The sequence below is a fragment of the Carcharhinus amblyrhynchos genome, chromosome 2 (assembly GCF_965287045.1).
Source record: "Carcharhinus amblyrhynchos chromosome 2, sCarAmb.v2.hapA, whole genome shotgun sequence".
Taxonomy (NCBI): Eukaryota; Metazoa; Chordata; class Chondrichthyes; order Carcharhiniformes; family Carcharhinidae; genus Carcharhinus; species Carcharhinus amblyrhynchos.
Genome location: NC_137325.1, coordinates 107,451,866 through 107,467,611, shown reverse-complemented (window position 1 = coordinate 107,467,611; position 15,746 = coordinate 107,451,866). Strand labels below are relative to the sequence as shown.

General features: G+C 42.3%; 1 protein-coding gene across 1 annotated transcript in view; it reads left to right on the top strand.

The window, feature by feature from the left end:
* The first annotated feature begins 3,805 nt into the window (after window positions 1-3,805).
* LOC145361400 (STEAP1 protein-like) overlaps window positions 3,806-15,746 on the top strand; it is a 28,255-nt gene continuing 16,314 nt past the window's right edge. The window contains exon 1 of the mRNA XM_080217121.1: window positions 3,806-3,915. Within this exon, the coding sequence (XP_080073247.1) occupies window positions 3,823-3,915 (93 nt within the window). The 5' untranslated portion in view covers window positions 3,806-3,822. The remainder of the gene's footprint in view (window positions 3,916-15,746) is intronic.

The following is a 15,746-nucleotide window of genomic DNA, read 5'->3' as shown; positions in this document are numbered from 1 at the left end:
GCAGGTGATGCTTGAAGTGTTGAACAGTTGAAGTTTTGGGGGCTTATGCATTCTCTTCGATGTCTGGATTTAAATTCTGTGCATGTCCAACAAAGTTTCTCCATGTGTGTTTGGTGCCTCCCTGAATAAACTTTCTTCACAAGCCAGGAACTCCCATGAGTTGACTGGCAGTTTTGATCTCTCCAGGGATGCTTTGAGAACATTCCTAAAATATATCCACTGTCTTCTTGGAGATTCACAGTGAGTTTAGAGTAGACCAGTTGCTTTGGGAGTCCGGTGTCAGGGATATGAATGACATGCTGCTGATCGTGAGTGATTCATGCCTTGATGTTGGGCATGTTGACTTGGGAGAGGACACAGCAGTTGGATCACCTTTCTTTCCATTGGATTTGGAGAATGTTGCAAAAGAACCACTGTGGCTATTTCTACAATGCTTTGAGATGCATGCTGTAGATTGTCCGAGTCTATGACACGTATAGAAGCTGCCCAGTAAACCATGACATTTGCTGTCACAGTGGAGATCATAGAATCCGTACAGTGCAGAAGGAGGCCATTTGGCCCACCAAGTCTATATTGACCACAATCCCACCCAGGCCCTATTCCCATAACCCCTCATATTTACCCTGCCAGTCCCTCTGACACTATGGTCAATTTAGCATGGCCAACCAACCTAACCCACACATCTTTGGACTGTGGGAGGAAACCGGAGCACCCAGAGGACACCCATGCAGGTGGTGAAGAATTTTGTTGTCTACATCTGCTTTCATTAAGAGGAGGCTCACAAGGTACAGAAAATAGACTACATTTTCTAGGATCTTGTCGGCAATCTTACTCAATGGGTATTTTGCTGTGGGAGCTGGTTGAATGAGAACCTAAGTTTTCTGGGTATTTGTGAAAGGAGTTGACAATGCATTGGACCTCAGTTTCTGAGTGAGCGCACACACAAGCATCATTGGTATTCTGAAACTCAATGGCTGAGGCTGAAGTGATTTTGGTTTTGGATGAGGCAGTGTAGATTGAACAGTTTCCCATCTGTTCTGTGTTTATCTCCATGACCATGGGTCACTATTGCTGGTAGAAACTTTTATTTCAGATTTATTTAATTAGGTGAACGTAACTTTAAAAAACAGCTATTTTTTAATTTGCTCTTAAAATGTGATTTATTGCCTATTCCTAACTGTCCTTGAAAATTGAACCATTAGAGTCCACGTGGTGCTTTTTTCTGTAGAAGTCTGATACAACATGCTTGCAGACCATTTTAGAGAACAGTTAAATGTCAACTTAACCCCTCAATGTAGTAGGATTTGAACTTGCATATTTAAAGAATTAAAGCACTGACATTACCATTGTGCTACTGTTCAGTTCTGGGCACCAGATCATTCTACTGAACACTGGAACATAATGAACAATCTGGTTGACTCCCTGAGTTCATAAACATGCATTTCACAACTTTCCTTAATTGGTCTTCCATCAAATGTCTCTCCAACTCTTAAAGTGGTCACTATTTTCAGCATGATTGCTCCCTTGTGAGGTCTATTCCAAACTGACACTATCCTCCATGTAAACCTGTTTATTCACCCTTCCCTTCTGAATTAAGGAGTCCAGGACAGGAAAAGACCAACACAGTCTAGTTAATGAGCCCTATGTCAAAGAATTATCATATCATTTTCCACCTTCTATAAAGTAATTAAATGGAAACTTTGTCACTCTCCATCTTAACAGTTTGGAGTTATGTCCTCTTGCTATAGAATTTGTAAGTATTTTGAATTCTGACTCCCGCCTTCTCTACAATCGTTAAGATAAATGAATACCTCTTTCAGATTATCCTGAATCTTTATTCTCTAGTCTAAAAATTGCCATATTCTCATCATAACCCAATTGCATACTTTACCAGCTCTCATACCTGGATATCTTTATCACAATACAGTGACTAGAATTATACGAAACATTCTAGATAGAGCAAGGTCAGTCCTTTGTACAAACTTATAGTTGTTTCCAGAGATATGTGCCCTATTTCTCTGCTCTCTCATTATTGTTGTTGGGAACTTGTTAAACAACTTCTCAGGGATTAATTTATCAAAACCCTTAAGGACATTGAATTTGTAATTTAAATTTTCCTTAAGTGTGATCACATTTAATTTTGACAGTGTCAATGGCTCAACTTTCTGTTGCTAGATATCAGTCAGCTGACACTATTGCAAAATATTTTCCAGTGCAGGACCATGAAAGCCTTTGTAATACAATGGTAATCAGAACTGCAGATATACTTAGGTCAACACGCTGTTTTAATTCCTCATTTTACTCAATGTCAAATTTTACTTGATAATACATAGTCTTTCATATATTAACTTGCATTTATTTACATTTACAAGCAATGAAGTCCTTTTGAAGTGTGGACCCTGCTATAATATAGTCACTTTTTTCACTCCATGCTTCAAGTTACAAAGCCAATGCTCAGAATGAACCAGGCAAACCTAAATCCATTTCTTGCTTGCCCCAAAAACCAAATTCCGTTGAATCTATTCATTAAGAGAGACAAACAAGATCAAAGTGCTCTGATGAAGGGTCGTGCAGACTCCAGATGTTGGAGCTGTTTTCTCTGCACTGACGCTGTCAGACCTACTGAGTTTTTCCAACAATTTTTGTTTTTGTTTCAGATTCCAACACCCACAGCATTTTACCTTTATCTTAAGATCCCAGCTGACAAGTTAAGGCACTGCACCTGATATAGTCACTATTGCAATGTAGGAAACAACATGCTGGCCATTTTATTCCAGTGAAAATAGTTTGGTGTCATGCCCCGTCTGCAACGTGGACACGTTTCACTCCACTGAGCGCTGAGGGGACTGGTGTACATTATCACATCTGGAAATGCTATTTTATTTAAGTTAGCCTCGGTGTGTGTGTGTTTTTACGGTTGTGCGTCCACTCAGAAGGAGGGCGCTTATTTTAAATATTTTAAAATCTTTTAAATATTTGATTTAAGCCGGTCACCATTGGTTGCTGTTGCAATTTGCACTGTCACACTGAATAAGTGACGTGCCCCCAGGAGGGTGGGTGTTATTGACAGGATCTCGGGACCAATCAAGATGCTGGGGGGCGGTGTTTGCAAGGAGTGAGTGGCGGGCCAACAGGGTGAAGTGGCAGCGGGAACGGGCACGGGGTATATGACCCCCAGGTGAGGAAGCCCTGACTTGTTCAGGTGCCCTAGCACTCAGGTTCCTTTCACCAGGCCATCGCCTCCATGATCCGGGCTCACAGCAGTTTAGGAGGTGCGGGGCAGCAGCTTTACAGCTTTACACTCATTGAATGCTTCCCTGATCCGTGCACTCACTTTCGCCGCTAGTTTGTTCCTGGAGGTTGCAACGTGAATTGCCCGAAGCAGCGCATGGGGTCTGAATTGCTGCAGCTTAAAAAGGAAACAAACCGAGGTAGACCTATGAATGGGAGAGTCGGTGCGGATGGTCCGGCTGGTGTTACGGTTGCTTCCAGCCACTCTCCACTTGGCTTGGATATTAAACTGTATACAGATATTTATCCTTGACTTGTTCTCATGTTATATTTATGCGGCTGTTTCTCCTATTTTGGCTAAGGTCGTGCCCTTTGAAAAAGTTTATTCTAGGTTTAGATTTGTGCTAGAATTCCGGTATTTTCCATGCTTTATGGGCAGGACCAGAATTCTAATCTTTAGAAGGATTATTTTGGACTCGGAAATGTTAACTCTGTTTCCCTCCACAGACCTGCTGAGTTCATCCAGCATTTTCTGATTTTATTTCCACATGTTATTTTGCTGTTTGTTCCAGGTATTAACAGTGAGTGCTGATGGATATTGAGAGTGCTTATCCCACGCGCAATAATGGGGATGAAATATGTGCAATGGAACTGTCAACAAGTGGCGTAAATAACGTGAAAATGGTAAAAAAAAGTTTTTTAAAGAAGTACTGTTTACTGAGTTGTCTTACATTTCTATGCAAAAATCTGTTGTGACATGATTTGAACCGGTCATTATGAAGATTACTGACAAGGGAGCGTTTATCCTTTTCCATAGCAATAATTATCATTTTGTTTAAAACTTCCAAATTCTCTAATAAAACAGTGTAAGTTTTTTTGTTGTTTGAGAAATGTTAGGGGTTCTAAGCCTCATTTATAGTAGCAGAAAGCATATGCATTTAAACCTTCACAGCCAAATAACTGCAAACTGGTCGTAGAATCCCTGCAGTGTAAAAGGAGGCCATTCAGCCCATGGAGTCTGCACCAACTCTCTGAGAGAGCATCTTACCCAGGCCCTATCCTCATAATTCTACGTATTTACCCCATTAATCCACCTAACCTACAAATCTTGGAACACTAAGGGGCAGTTTAGCATGGCCAGTCCACCTAACCTGCACATTTTGATTTGATTTATTATTGTCACATGTATTAGTATACAGTGAAAAGTATTGTTTCTTGTGAGCTAAACAGATAAAACATATCATTCATAGAGAAGGAAAGGAGAGAACGCAGAATGTAGTGTTACAGTCATAGCTAGAGTGTAGAGAAATAGCAACTTAATGCAACTTGAATGCCATTCAAAAGTCTGATGGCAGCAGGGAAGAAAGAAGCTGTTCTTGAGTTGGTTTGTAGGTGTCCCCAGAATTTTGTATCTTTTTCCCAAAGGAAGAAGGTGAAAGAGGGCATGGCCAGGGTGCTTGGTGTCCTTAATTACGCTGGCTACTTTTTATGAGACAGTGAGAAGTGTAGACAGTGCCAGTGGGTGGGAGGCTAGTTTGAGTGATGTATTGGGCTTTGTTCGCAATCCTTTGTAGTTTCTTGCAGTCTTGGGCACAGTAGGTGCCATACCAAGCTGTGCTATAACCAGAAAGAATGTTTTTTTATGATGCATCTGTAAAAGTTGGTGAGAGTCATAGTGCACATACCACACATCTTTGGACTGTGGGAGGAAACTGGAGCACCCAGAGAAAATCCATGCAGACACAGGGAGAACTTGCAAGCTCCACTCAGACAGTCATTGAAGGCTGGAATTGAACCTGAGCCCCTGGTGCTGTGAGGCAATAGTGCTAACCACTGTGTCACCGTGCTGACACCATCAATGATATGTCACTGGTGCCGAAAAGCCATGACCCTACTTTAGGTCCTGTTGATTCTTCTGCATGTAGTAGTTACCCCTCTACCTTGCTTCTGATGCAATCATGATTATGTGAGAAATTATGCAAATCTTTGTAGGAACAGCTTTTAATATAAAGAACATAGAATCCATCCAGTGCAAAATAGAGGCTGTTAGCTCATGAAGTTTGCACCTACTCTCTGAAAGAGCATCCCTCCCAGCAACCTTCCTCCCCCCACCCCCGCACTCTAACTCCGTGACCCGACACGCTTCTCATGGCCAATCCATCTAATCTCCACATCTTTGGACAATAAGGGGCAATTTTAGCATGGCCAAGTAACATAATCTACACATCTTTGGAGTGTGGGAGAAAGCCGGAGCACCTTGAGGAAACCAATGCAGACACAGGGAGAATGTGAAAACTCTTCATAGTTACCCAAGGCAGGAATCAAACCTGAGTACCTGGCGCTATGAGGCAGCAGTGCTAACCACTGTGCTACCCTGTCTTTAAGGAATTTTTAAATCTTATTGTAACATATAGGTAATATAAAACTGGGAGTGAAGTATTATGTGAAAAGACGTGAGAGCAGTGAGATCACTTTTTTGTTATTTTGCAGTTTAATGTACCAGAAGAAATTCATTTTCAATGAAACTGGAATGATGAATGTAGATTGTAAAGTTTAAAATGACATGCAAGAGCCATATAAACGTAGATTTTAGGTACTTGTGTAGCCTGAGTTGCCAAAATCATAATCCTTACCATCTGTACAGATGACTCATCACTACTTCTTCTGATTAATCCAAGACCATTAGAACAGTGGTAATAGGCCAAAGAATAAACTTTGAACTGGCATTTAAATAAACTTTAAAGCTGGAGTGATCAATACTTGAATTGGAATTTTCAGGAGAGGAAGGATGTTGGACTCACTTAAGGTCCAGTTGGCAGTAAATTGGGTGAAGTATTGGACAGAGGATGACGTATAAGCTGAGACGGGTCTCTTGCATCCGTATTTATGCAGATTCTTTGTTTAAACTGCATGTTCGTATGTTCCCTGTAAAATGTCTCATTTAAGCCCAGACATTGAATGTTTTCAATTTGGATACTCATGTAGTGGTTTTAAACCCTGGCCGCATCTGGAATACTGTGTGCAGTTTTGGTCGCCGCACTTGCGGAAGGATACATTGGCCTTGGAGGGAGTGCAGAGGAGCTTCACTAGGTTGATACCGGAGATGAGGGGGTTAGCCTATGAAGAGAGACTGAATAGACTAGGTTTGTACTCGTTGGAGTTTAGAAGGCTGAGGGGGGATCTTATAGAGACATATAAGATAATGAAGGGGATAGATAGGATAGAGGCAGAGAGATTCTTCCCACTTAGAAAGGATAGCAGAACTAGAGGGCACAGCCTCAAGATAAGGCGGGAGGGGCAGTTTAGATCGGAGTTGAGGAGGAACTTCTTCACTCAAAGGGTGGTGAATCTCTGGAATTCTCTGTCCGTTGAAGTGGTGGAGGTTACCTTGCTGAATATACTTAAGTCACAGGTAGTTAGGTTTCTGATAGACAAGGGAATTAAGGGTTATGGGGAGAAAGCGGGAAAGTGGAACTGATCCACTTCAGATCAGCCATGATCTTATTGAATGGCGGGGCAGACTCGAAGGGCTAGATGGCCTACTCCTACTCCTATTTCTTATGTTCTTATGTGATTAGCACTGCTGCCTCACAGCAAGGACCCAGGTTCAAATCGGCCTCAGGTGACTGTCTGTGTGGGGTTTGCACACGCTCCCCGTATCTGGTGGTCCGATTTCCTGCCATATTCCAGAGATGGGCAGGTTAGGTTGACTGGCCATGCTAAATTGCCTCTTAGTGTCAGGGGGATTAGGAGGGTAAATATATGGGGTTACGGGGATAGGACCTGGGTGGGATTGTTGTCGGTGCATGCTCAACAGGCCAAATGGCCTCCTTCTGCACTGTAGGGATCCTACGATTCTATGAAAACCATTAAAAATATTAATATTTTTACTCATTTTTAACGTGCAATGAGATAATCAGGAGAGAAAGCTGGCAACTGGCAAAGCACTTTTTGTATCAAAGTTCCTGCTGAAATAAGAACATAAGAACATAAGAAATAGGAGCAGGAGTAGGCCATCTGGCCCTTCGAGCCTGCCCCGCCATTCAATAAGATCATGGCTGATCTGTCGTGGCTCAGTGGTGCTGCTTAATTGGATACAAAGCTGTCACTCGGTCTTTCTCTTAAGAAGTAATTTAACATGGATTTCAAACCACCACTAAATGAAGCGATGCTTTCCAAAGAGTAAAATTCGAATGTTGATTAAAAATTAACCACAGATTGAACTAATCGACCAAAGTACTTAATTTAAAAAAAACACTGGCCAAAAAGGAGAAAGTTTAAATGCTATGTTAATGAGCTTATTTCATAAAATTATATATTCCCACAGCATAGATGGAGGCCATTGTGCCCACAACTGCTTTGTTTTACCTAATTATTAATCCGCTCCTCACTTTTTTCTCGTAACCATACAAATTATCCATCCTTCCAGTTCCCTCTGAAAAATTATTTACTATTGAATGTGAATTTGTTGTCAAACAGTAAACTCCAGTTGTTAAGATACTGTGTAAAAATGCTTTTTGTCAGACCACTGCCCACTCCTGCTGCCTCAACCCCACCACCCCCCACCCAACACTAACCCACAACCACCAAGCACACATATGTGAGTTTTGAGTAACTCATCAATGCTGCCAAAGATGCAGGTTTGGCAATGTGAAGTCACATTCCATCAAGTTTTGGAGTTTAACAAAAAAAACTATTGTGTTTTTAAACCTATCTTTCTTTCCATTTTTGTGAATGTTGTAAACATAACGCATACCTCCTGACTCTTAAGTGATTATTGAAGAGTCATGCTGTTGTTTTTGCACACCAGAGGTGCCCTTGGATGGGGCGTTGTGCTGAATGTGATGTAAATCTTGGTTCAGAAGCCCAGGAAAATTCTGTGGGTAACTTTCAGCATAATAAATGTGAGTGTAGAGCTGGGCCAATGCTCTAGCTGAGGTCCAGCTGATGATTTGAGGGTTAGCATAACATCTTGCTTTTGAAGTCTATTTCTCTGTTTATAAAAAATAGAAACCCTACAGTGTAGAACAAGGCGATTCAGCCCATCAAATCTGCATTGACTCTCCGAAAGAGCATCTTATCTAGGCCAACCTCCCATCCCCGTAACCTTGCACATTACCATGGCTAATCAACCAAACCTATACATTTTCGGGCACAAAGGAGTAATTTAGCATGAACAATCCACCTAACCTGCAAATTTTATAAAACTGAGACTCCATATGCATTTCAATAGCTTTGTCAATGTGTCCTGCTATCTTATTTGATGAATCCAAATGGTTGAAGGTTTGTTGATTTTCTTGATCCTATCTTTTTGATATATGACGGGAGTCAGGAAATTCCTCAGCTTGGTCCACCCACCTTGGGAGAAAATGCCTGTGGAACGGTAGAGCATCTGTTCTTATAGAAACATATAAGATTATGAAGGGAATAGATAAGATAGAAGCAGGGAGAACTTCTTCACACCAAGGGTTGTGAATCTGTGGAATTCCCAGCCCAGTGAAGCAATTGAGGCTACCTCATTGAATGTTTTTAAGGCAAGGATAGATACATTTTTAAACAGTAAAGGAATTAAGAGTTATGGTTAATGGGTGGGCAAGTGGAGCAGATTCCGCGAAAAAATTAGCCAGGATCTTATTGAATGGTGGAGCAGGTTCAAGGGGCCAGATGGCCTACTCCTGCTTCTAGTTCTTACGTTCTTGTGTTCTGGAGAGGTTAGTGGTCTCCTTTCCAGGCACTCCCTCCCATGGAGGGTGGACTTATCCAGAAAGAGTTCGGTAGCAGCTACAAGGGTTGCGGGGTTCTGAGGTGGACTGATTAAAAGGCCTACTGCAGCACTCTAGGACTTTGTTTTATTTTTGATGTAACTTTGACAAAAAGCAGCCTTTGTCCACTCATGCCACATCCATGGCAAGCTATGTTCCTCCACCTGTCCCATAGTAAGGCTTGGCTGAGAGCTCAGACATCCATTAATCTGCAACAGCTGAACCCCAGGGAAACATTGCTTGAAACAAATCTTTCTGTTTGTGCAATTGAAAAAATAGATCAATGTTCATTTACAAAAGATGGTGATTATAAATCCTTGCAATTTCTGCTATTGACAATTTAAAAGATCTGGATAATTGATACTTTTATAGCAATGTAGCAAATGTGTATTTAAAAGTTTTTTAAAGAAACTTTTAAGTTTTAAAATCCAGCTCATTGTTAAACAGAGATCTAAAGCCCTTTAACCTGCCAAACCTCACTTCTGATGCCTGTGGCAACAGTTTTTAATGATTTTATATTTTCTAGTTTAGTTTATTTATTAGTGTCACAAGTAGGTTTACATTAACGCTGTAATGAAGTTACTGTGAAAATCCCCTAGTTGTCACAGTCTGGCACCTGTTCTGAGGAAGAATTTAGCATGGCCAATGTATCTAACCAGGCCGTCTTTCAGGGAGGAAACCGGAGCACCCGGAAGAAACTCACACAGACACGGGGGGAACGTGTAAACTCCACACAGACAGTGACCTAAGTTGGGAGTCGAACTAGAGTCTCTAGCGTTGTGAGGCAGCATTGCTAACCACTGGACCATTGCATTGCCAGTTTAACTAATTATTTACTAACTACCATTTATTAATTGTCTTTTAAACCACAATTTGAGAATTCTGTTTCCATCCAAAAGTCTAATTCTAGTGAGCAACTTAATTTGAACTGTTATGATTTTAATAGGAGGGAAGAAGAAAAATATAGTGCTCTGCTTTAAATGTGCTAATTTTGAGTTATTTACTGAGATGATTAATAATGTCAAGTTGTAAAGTCGACCAACTCCTCTGAATCACCTGAAGGCAGTTGCTATTTTTTGAGCACAACCTGACCTGCATTCAAACAATGTTTTGTTATCTTGTAAAATCTGCCAAACCAAAGCCTTGGGTGTGTGACAGGGGCGCACTGGAACAAGTTTTGGCAATAACTTAAAGACAAAATGATGAAGGAATTCTGAAAGGAAACAAAAAGTGCTGATAATACTCAGCAAGTATGGCAACCTCTGCGGAGAGTGAAAAAATGTTAGTGATATCACAGGTTTTCAGCAAGTGCAGAGCTGGGGGGAAGGAAAGGAATGAATAAAATGGAAAAAGTATATATTTTTCTATCTTTAACTAGCATCCCTTCAGTACTCCAAAGACCTTGATTTCTTTCTGGCTAGACCAAGTAAAATGACTAATACACTTGGCGGACAACTGATTTACTCATCCATTGCCATCTGACTGGACCCCATAGAGCATTGTTGCGTCCTGCTTTTGTCTGTTAAAACTGCTCTCTATTCCATGACCATCCTGAAATGTTGAGATAACGTCTGGTTTCTTTTCTCTAATGCTAACCATCTTCTTAAAACTCCCTTTCCGATCTTCTTAATCCTCAGCTCCAACAATAAGTGTAAGGTGTTCATGGACTTCTTTGTCACTAATATTGAGATAACCCAATCAGCTGCCTCTGCTTCCTCCCTCCATTCCACTAGCCCAACTGACCAAACATCCTTTAGTATCTCTCCCTGCTCCAGCCCCTAAGTTGCAAACTTCTCTAGTCTCTCTTTTAATCTTCCCTCATGACCTCTCAGAGCTCATCTTATGAGAGCGACCTCCCACTCCGTCAAACCCATTCCCAGTATCCTGCCAATATTGTTAGCAGTTCTCTATTTCTGAATCTACCATTATCTCAAAAAAAATCAATCTTTCACTCTGAAGTCCTTGCAAATTGTTGTTTCATCTCCAATATCCCTTTTCTCTCAAGACTTTGTCATCATCACAAAATTCCATTTGAAATCTTCCTGATAGATTTCTGTTCCTGTATTCCATCATGCTCTGGGCAGGTCTCCTACATTCCACTCCCTGTAAACTTCAGGTCATCCAAAACTCTCTGCTGTCCATATCTTGACTTGCACCAAGTCCTGTTCTCCTTTAACCCCTCTGCTCACCCCCCTGTATTGACACCTGGTCAAGCAATGCCTTAATTTTCAGACTCTCAAACTCTTCTATGACCTTGCTCTCCCTATAGCTGTAGTCTCTTCCAGTTCCGCAATTCTCTGAGATATTTGCACTCATCCAATTCTGACCTCTTGTGCTCCCCTGATTTTAATCACTCCATTATTGATGCCCATGTCTTCAGACATCTGAGCCTTAAGCTCCGGAATTCCCTCACGATGTTATTCCGCCTCACTACCTCACTTTCCTCCTTTTAAGATGCTCCTTCAAACCTATCCCTTTGTCCTAGCTTTTGGACATCTGATCTGTTGTCTACTTTGTGCCTTGGTGACATACCTTCCACTGTTCAGTAAATTACGTTTACTGTACTTTACAAATATATTGTTAGTACTTCACAAAAACAATATTTTCAGTGAGAGATTTGGAAACGTTAATTGATCAACAGGTAAAGCATGTTCTGAGCACCACTGGCCAATAGCATAGATTAGTGAAACACTGGTTCTAAATATTTCTATTCCCAAACACAGTTAAGTTCCTAATCTTGACTGCTATCATAAGGAGGTACAGTGTAACGGCCAAGTATTTCTTGCAGGAGATGAAACCAAGAATCACTTGTTTTTTTATTCATTAATGGAATGTGAGCATTGCTGGCTGGTCCAGCATTGGTTGCCCATCCCTAACTGAGTGGCTTGACTGGCCATTTCAGAAGGCTTTTAAGAGTAGAACCACGCTGTGGATCTGGAGTGTTGGAGTCAAATCAAAATTAAAGGATACAAGATGGTTACCTGGCACAAAGTGGATTCTGGGAAAAGACATTACTTGGGCACAGACAAGTTACTTGTACAGTGAGTTAAAACCTGTGAGTGTCTGAATTATTGCAGGAAATAGATCAGACTTTGAGATAACTTAGCTTGAGATAAAGCAGAACCAAAACAATGAGATCAGCAATTGATGGGGGACATAAATTCATAAATGTATCTAGTCTATGTACAACAATGTGATAACTGCCAACGTCCATCTATTCTTGTATAACGATGTGTAACTGCAGTTGTTCGTACTTGTCTCTTATTTGTTTAACCATTTGCTGTCGATGTCCGCACTTGTCTATTATTTGTAAAAGTATGAAAGATACTGAACTGCCATTGTATAGTTGAGAAGGTGACAGCGTGCACTGCAGAGAGCCCAGTGCTTCTCCCAAAGTTTTGTCCGATAAAACTGCATATTGAATCTTAGATCTGACTCCGAGTGGTAATTTTTCCCACAACAGGAGTCACATGTAGGCCAGACCAGACCAGGTAAGGACTGCAGATTTCCTTCCCTGGAGGATATTAGTTAATCAAATAGGGTTTTACAAGAATGGTCATCATTAGACTATTTTTAAAAATTCTAGATTTATTAGATTCAAATTTCATTACCTGCTGTGGTGGGATTCAACCACAAGTCCCCAGAGTATTGCCCTGCTAAATTACTCTTCCAGTAACAATACCACTATGCTACCAACTTACGTTCTTTTGGATGAAAGATCATCGACCTGTAAGGTCATCAACCTAAAATATTAATTCTTTTTTCCTCTCCACTTTTAGTCTGCCCTGTTGAAAATGCATGATGTGGAGATGCTGGCAATGGACTGGGGTAAACACTGGGAGACAATATATATCTCTTTAACTTGTGTTTAACCCTCTCTCCACTCACATTGTCTGTATCTTTAAGACTTGATTACCTGTAAAGACTTGCACTCCAACCATTATTTTGTAAATTGAGTTTGTGTCTTTATATAAGAACATATAAGAACATAAGAAATAGGAGCAGGAGTAGGCCATCTGGCCCTTCGAGCCTGCCCCGCCATTCAATAAGATCATGGCTGATCTGTCGTGGCTCAGTTCCACTTTCCCGCCCTCTCCCCATAACCCTTAATCCCCTCTCTTATCAAAAACCCATCAACCCGCTTCTTAAAAATATTTAGCGAGGCAGCCTCCACCACTTCAACGGGCAGAGAATTCCAGAGATTCACCACCCTTTGAGTGAAGAAGTTCCTCCTCAACTCCGTTCTGAACTGCCCCCCCTTTATCTTGAGGCTGTGCCCCCTAGTCCTACTGTCTTTTTTGAGCGGGAAGAGTCTTTCCACCTCTATCCTATCCATCCCATTCATCATCTTATACGTCTCAATGAGATCTCCCCTCATTCTTCTAAACTCCAACGAGTACAAGCCTAGTTTATTCAGCCTCTCCTCATAGCTCAACCCCCTCAACTCCGGTATCAGCCTAGTAAACCTCCTCTGCACTCCCTCCAAGGCCAAAATATCCTTGCGCAGGTGCGGCGCCCAAAACTGCACACAGTACTCCAGCTGCGGCCTCACCAATGCCCTATACAGCTGCAGCAAGACCTCCCTACTTTTATATTCAATCCCCCTCGCTATGAAGGCCAGCATCCCATTCGCCTTCCTGACCACCTGCTGCACCTGCAGGCTGGGTTTTTGCGACTCATGCACAAGGACTCCGAGGTCCCTCTGCACCGTCGCCTGCTGCAGTTTTTCGCCACGTAAGTAATAGTCCTTCCTACCATTCTTCCTACCAAAGTGGACCACCTCACACTTGCCAACATTAAATTCCATTTGCCATTTCCTGGCCCATTCACCCAGCCTATCTAGATCCTTCTGCAGACTCTCCACACCCTCCGCACAATTTGCCTTTCCCCCAATCTTGGTGTCATCAGCAAATTTCGACACCCTACACTCGGTTCCCTCCTCCAGATCATCTATATAAATGGTAAATAGCTGAGGCCCCAGCACCGACCCCTGGGGCACCCCACTAGTCACCAACCGCCAATCCGAATAGCACCCATTGACCCCCACTCTCTGCCTCCTATTTGACAACCAATCCTCTATCCACGCTAACACCCTACCCCCAACTCCATGTCCTCTGACCTTCTGCAGTAACCTCTTGTGAGGTACCTTATCAAACGCCTTCTGAAAATCCAGAAAGACCACATCCACCGGCTCTCCTCTATCCACCGCCCTAGACACATCCTCATAGAACTCCAGTAAATTTGTCAGACACGACTTCCCTTTAATGAAACCGTGTTGCGTCTGCCCTATCAAGCAATTCCCTTCAAGATGCCTCGCAATTTCCTCCTTAATGACGGATTCTAACATTTTACCTACCACAGACGTTAAACTAACCGGCCTGTAATTCCCCGCCTTTTGCCTGGCACCCTTCTTAAACAACGGCGTAACATTAGCCGTTTTCCAATCCTCCGGCACTTCCCCGGAATCCAGCGACGTCTGGAAAATAACCACCAAGGCATCCACTATCACCTCCGCCATTTCTTTCAGAACCCTCGGATGCATTCCATCCGGTCCTGGGGACTTGTCCACAATCAGCCCCTCCAGTCTGTCGCGCACCACCTCTCTAGTAACAGTAATGTCATTAAGACCCTCCAGTCCTACCACCTTTCCATCGCTAACACCCGGCAAATTATTCACGTCCTCCTCCGTGAAGACAGAAACAAAAAAGTTATTCAAGACCTTAGCCATATCCCCATCCCCTACCACTAGGTCCCCTTTCTCATCCTCTAAAGGACCAACATTCACCCTAGCCAGCCTCTTCCTTTTTATATATTTATAAAAACTCTTGCTATCCTTTTTTATATTAAGTGCTAGCCCAGCTTCATAGCTTCTTCTACCCTCCTTTATCAACTTTTTTGTCAATCTTTGTTGACATTTAAACCTTTCCCAATCCTCTTCTCGCCCACTGCTCTTAGCTACTCTAAATTCCTCCGCTTTTAATTTAACACTTTCCTTCACCTCCTTCGTTATCCACGGCTTATTACCTCTCTTCCTACTGTCCTTTTTAACCATCGGAATAAATTTCTGCTGAGCACCAAGAAAGATCTCCTTAAAGATCCTCCACTGCTCCTCAGCAGACCTACCTTCCAACGCGCTCCCCCAGTCCACATTTGCCAATTCTTCTCTCATCCTACCATACTCCCCTCTATTCAAACAAAGGACACGTGTCCGGGAACCCACTTTCTCCTCCTCCATCTGCACCAGAAACTCCACCATACAATGATCACTCTCTCCCCTGTTTGTGAACAGAACTCCCACTTGACTGACGAAGGAGCAGCACTCCGAAAGCTAGTGGCTTTTGCTACCAAATAAACTTTAACCTGGTGTTGTGAGACTTGTTACTCTGTTGAAAACTTCCAGAGTTTTATGTTTCTATTTCTGATTTCCAAAACTCTGCATTATTTTTGCTTTAATCACTGGGTAGTTAGGTTCAAATGGCTGTTTGACTGGGAATGAGGGCATCTCTCAGGACATGTGTGCAGCTGCTCACAGTCCCCTCTGTCTGTGACCCCACTCTTTCCAGCTGCTCAGGCTGCCAAGGGTACTTCTGTTCCTGAGCAAAAGATCATTATCAGGACTGGGGTCCTCCAGGCCTTGGGCCACAAGAGGACATTCACCGAAGTCATCACAGATATCAGGGCATGGCAGTTACAGCAGGCTGTATCCACCTTGGCTGCGGATGTAGGGGCTGCACCCAGGCATAGTGGGAGGGT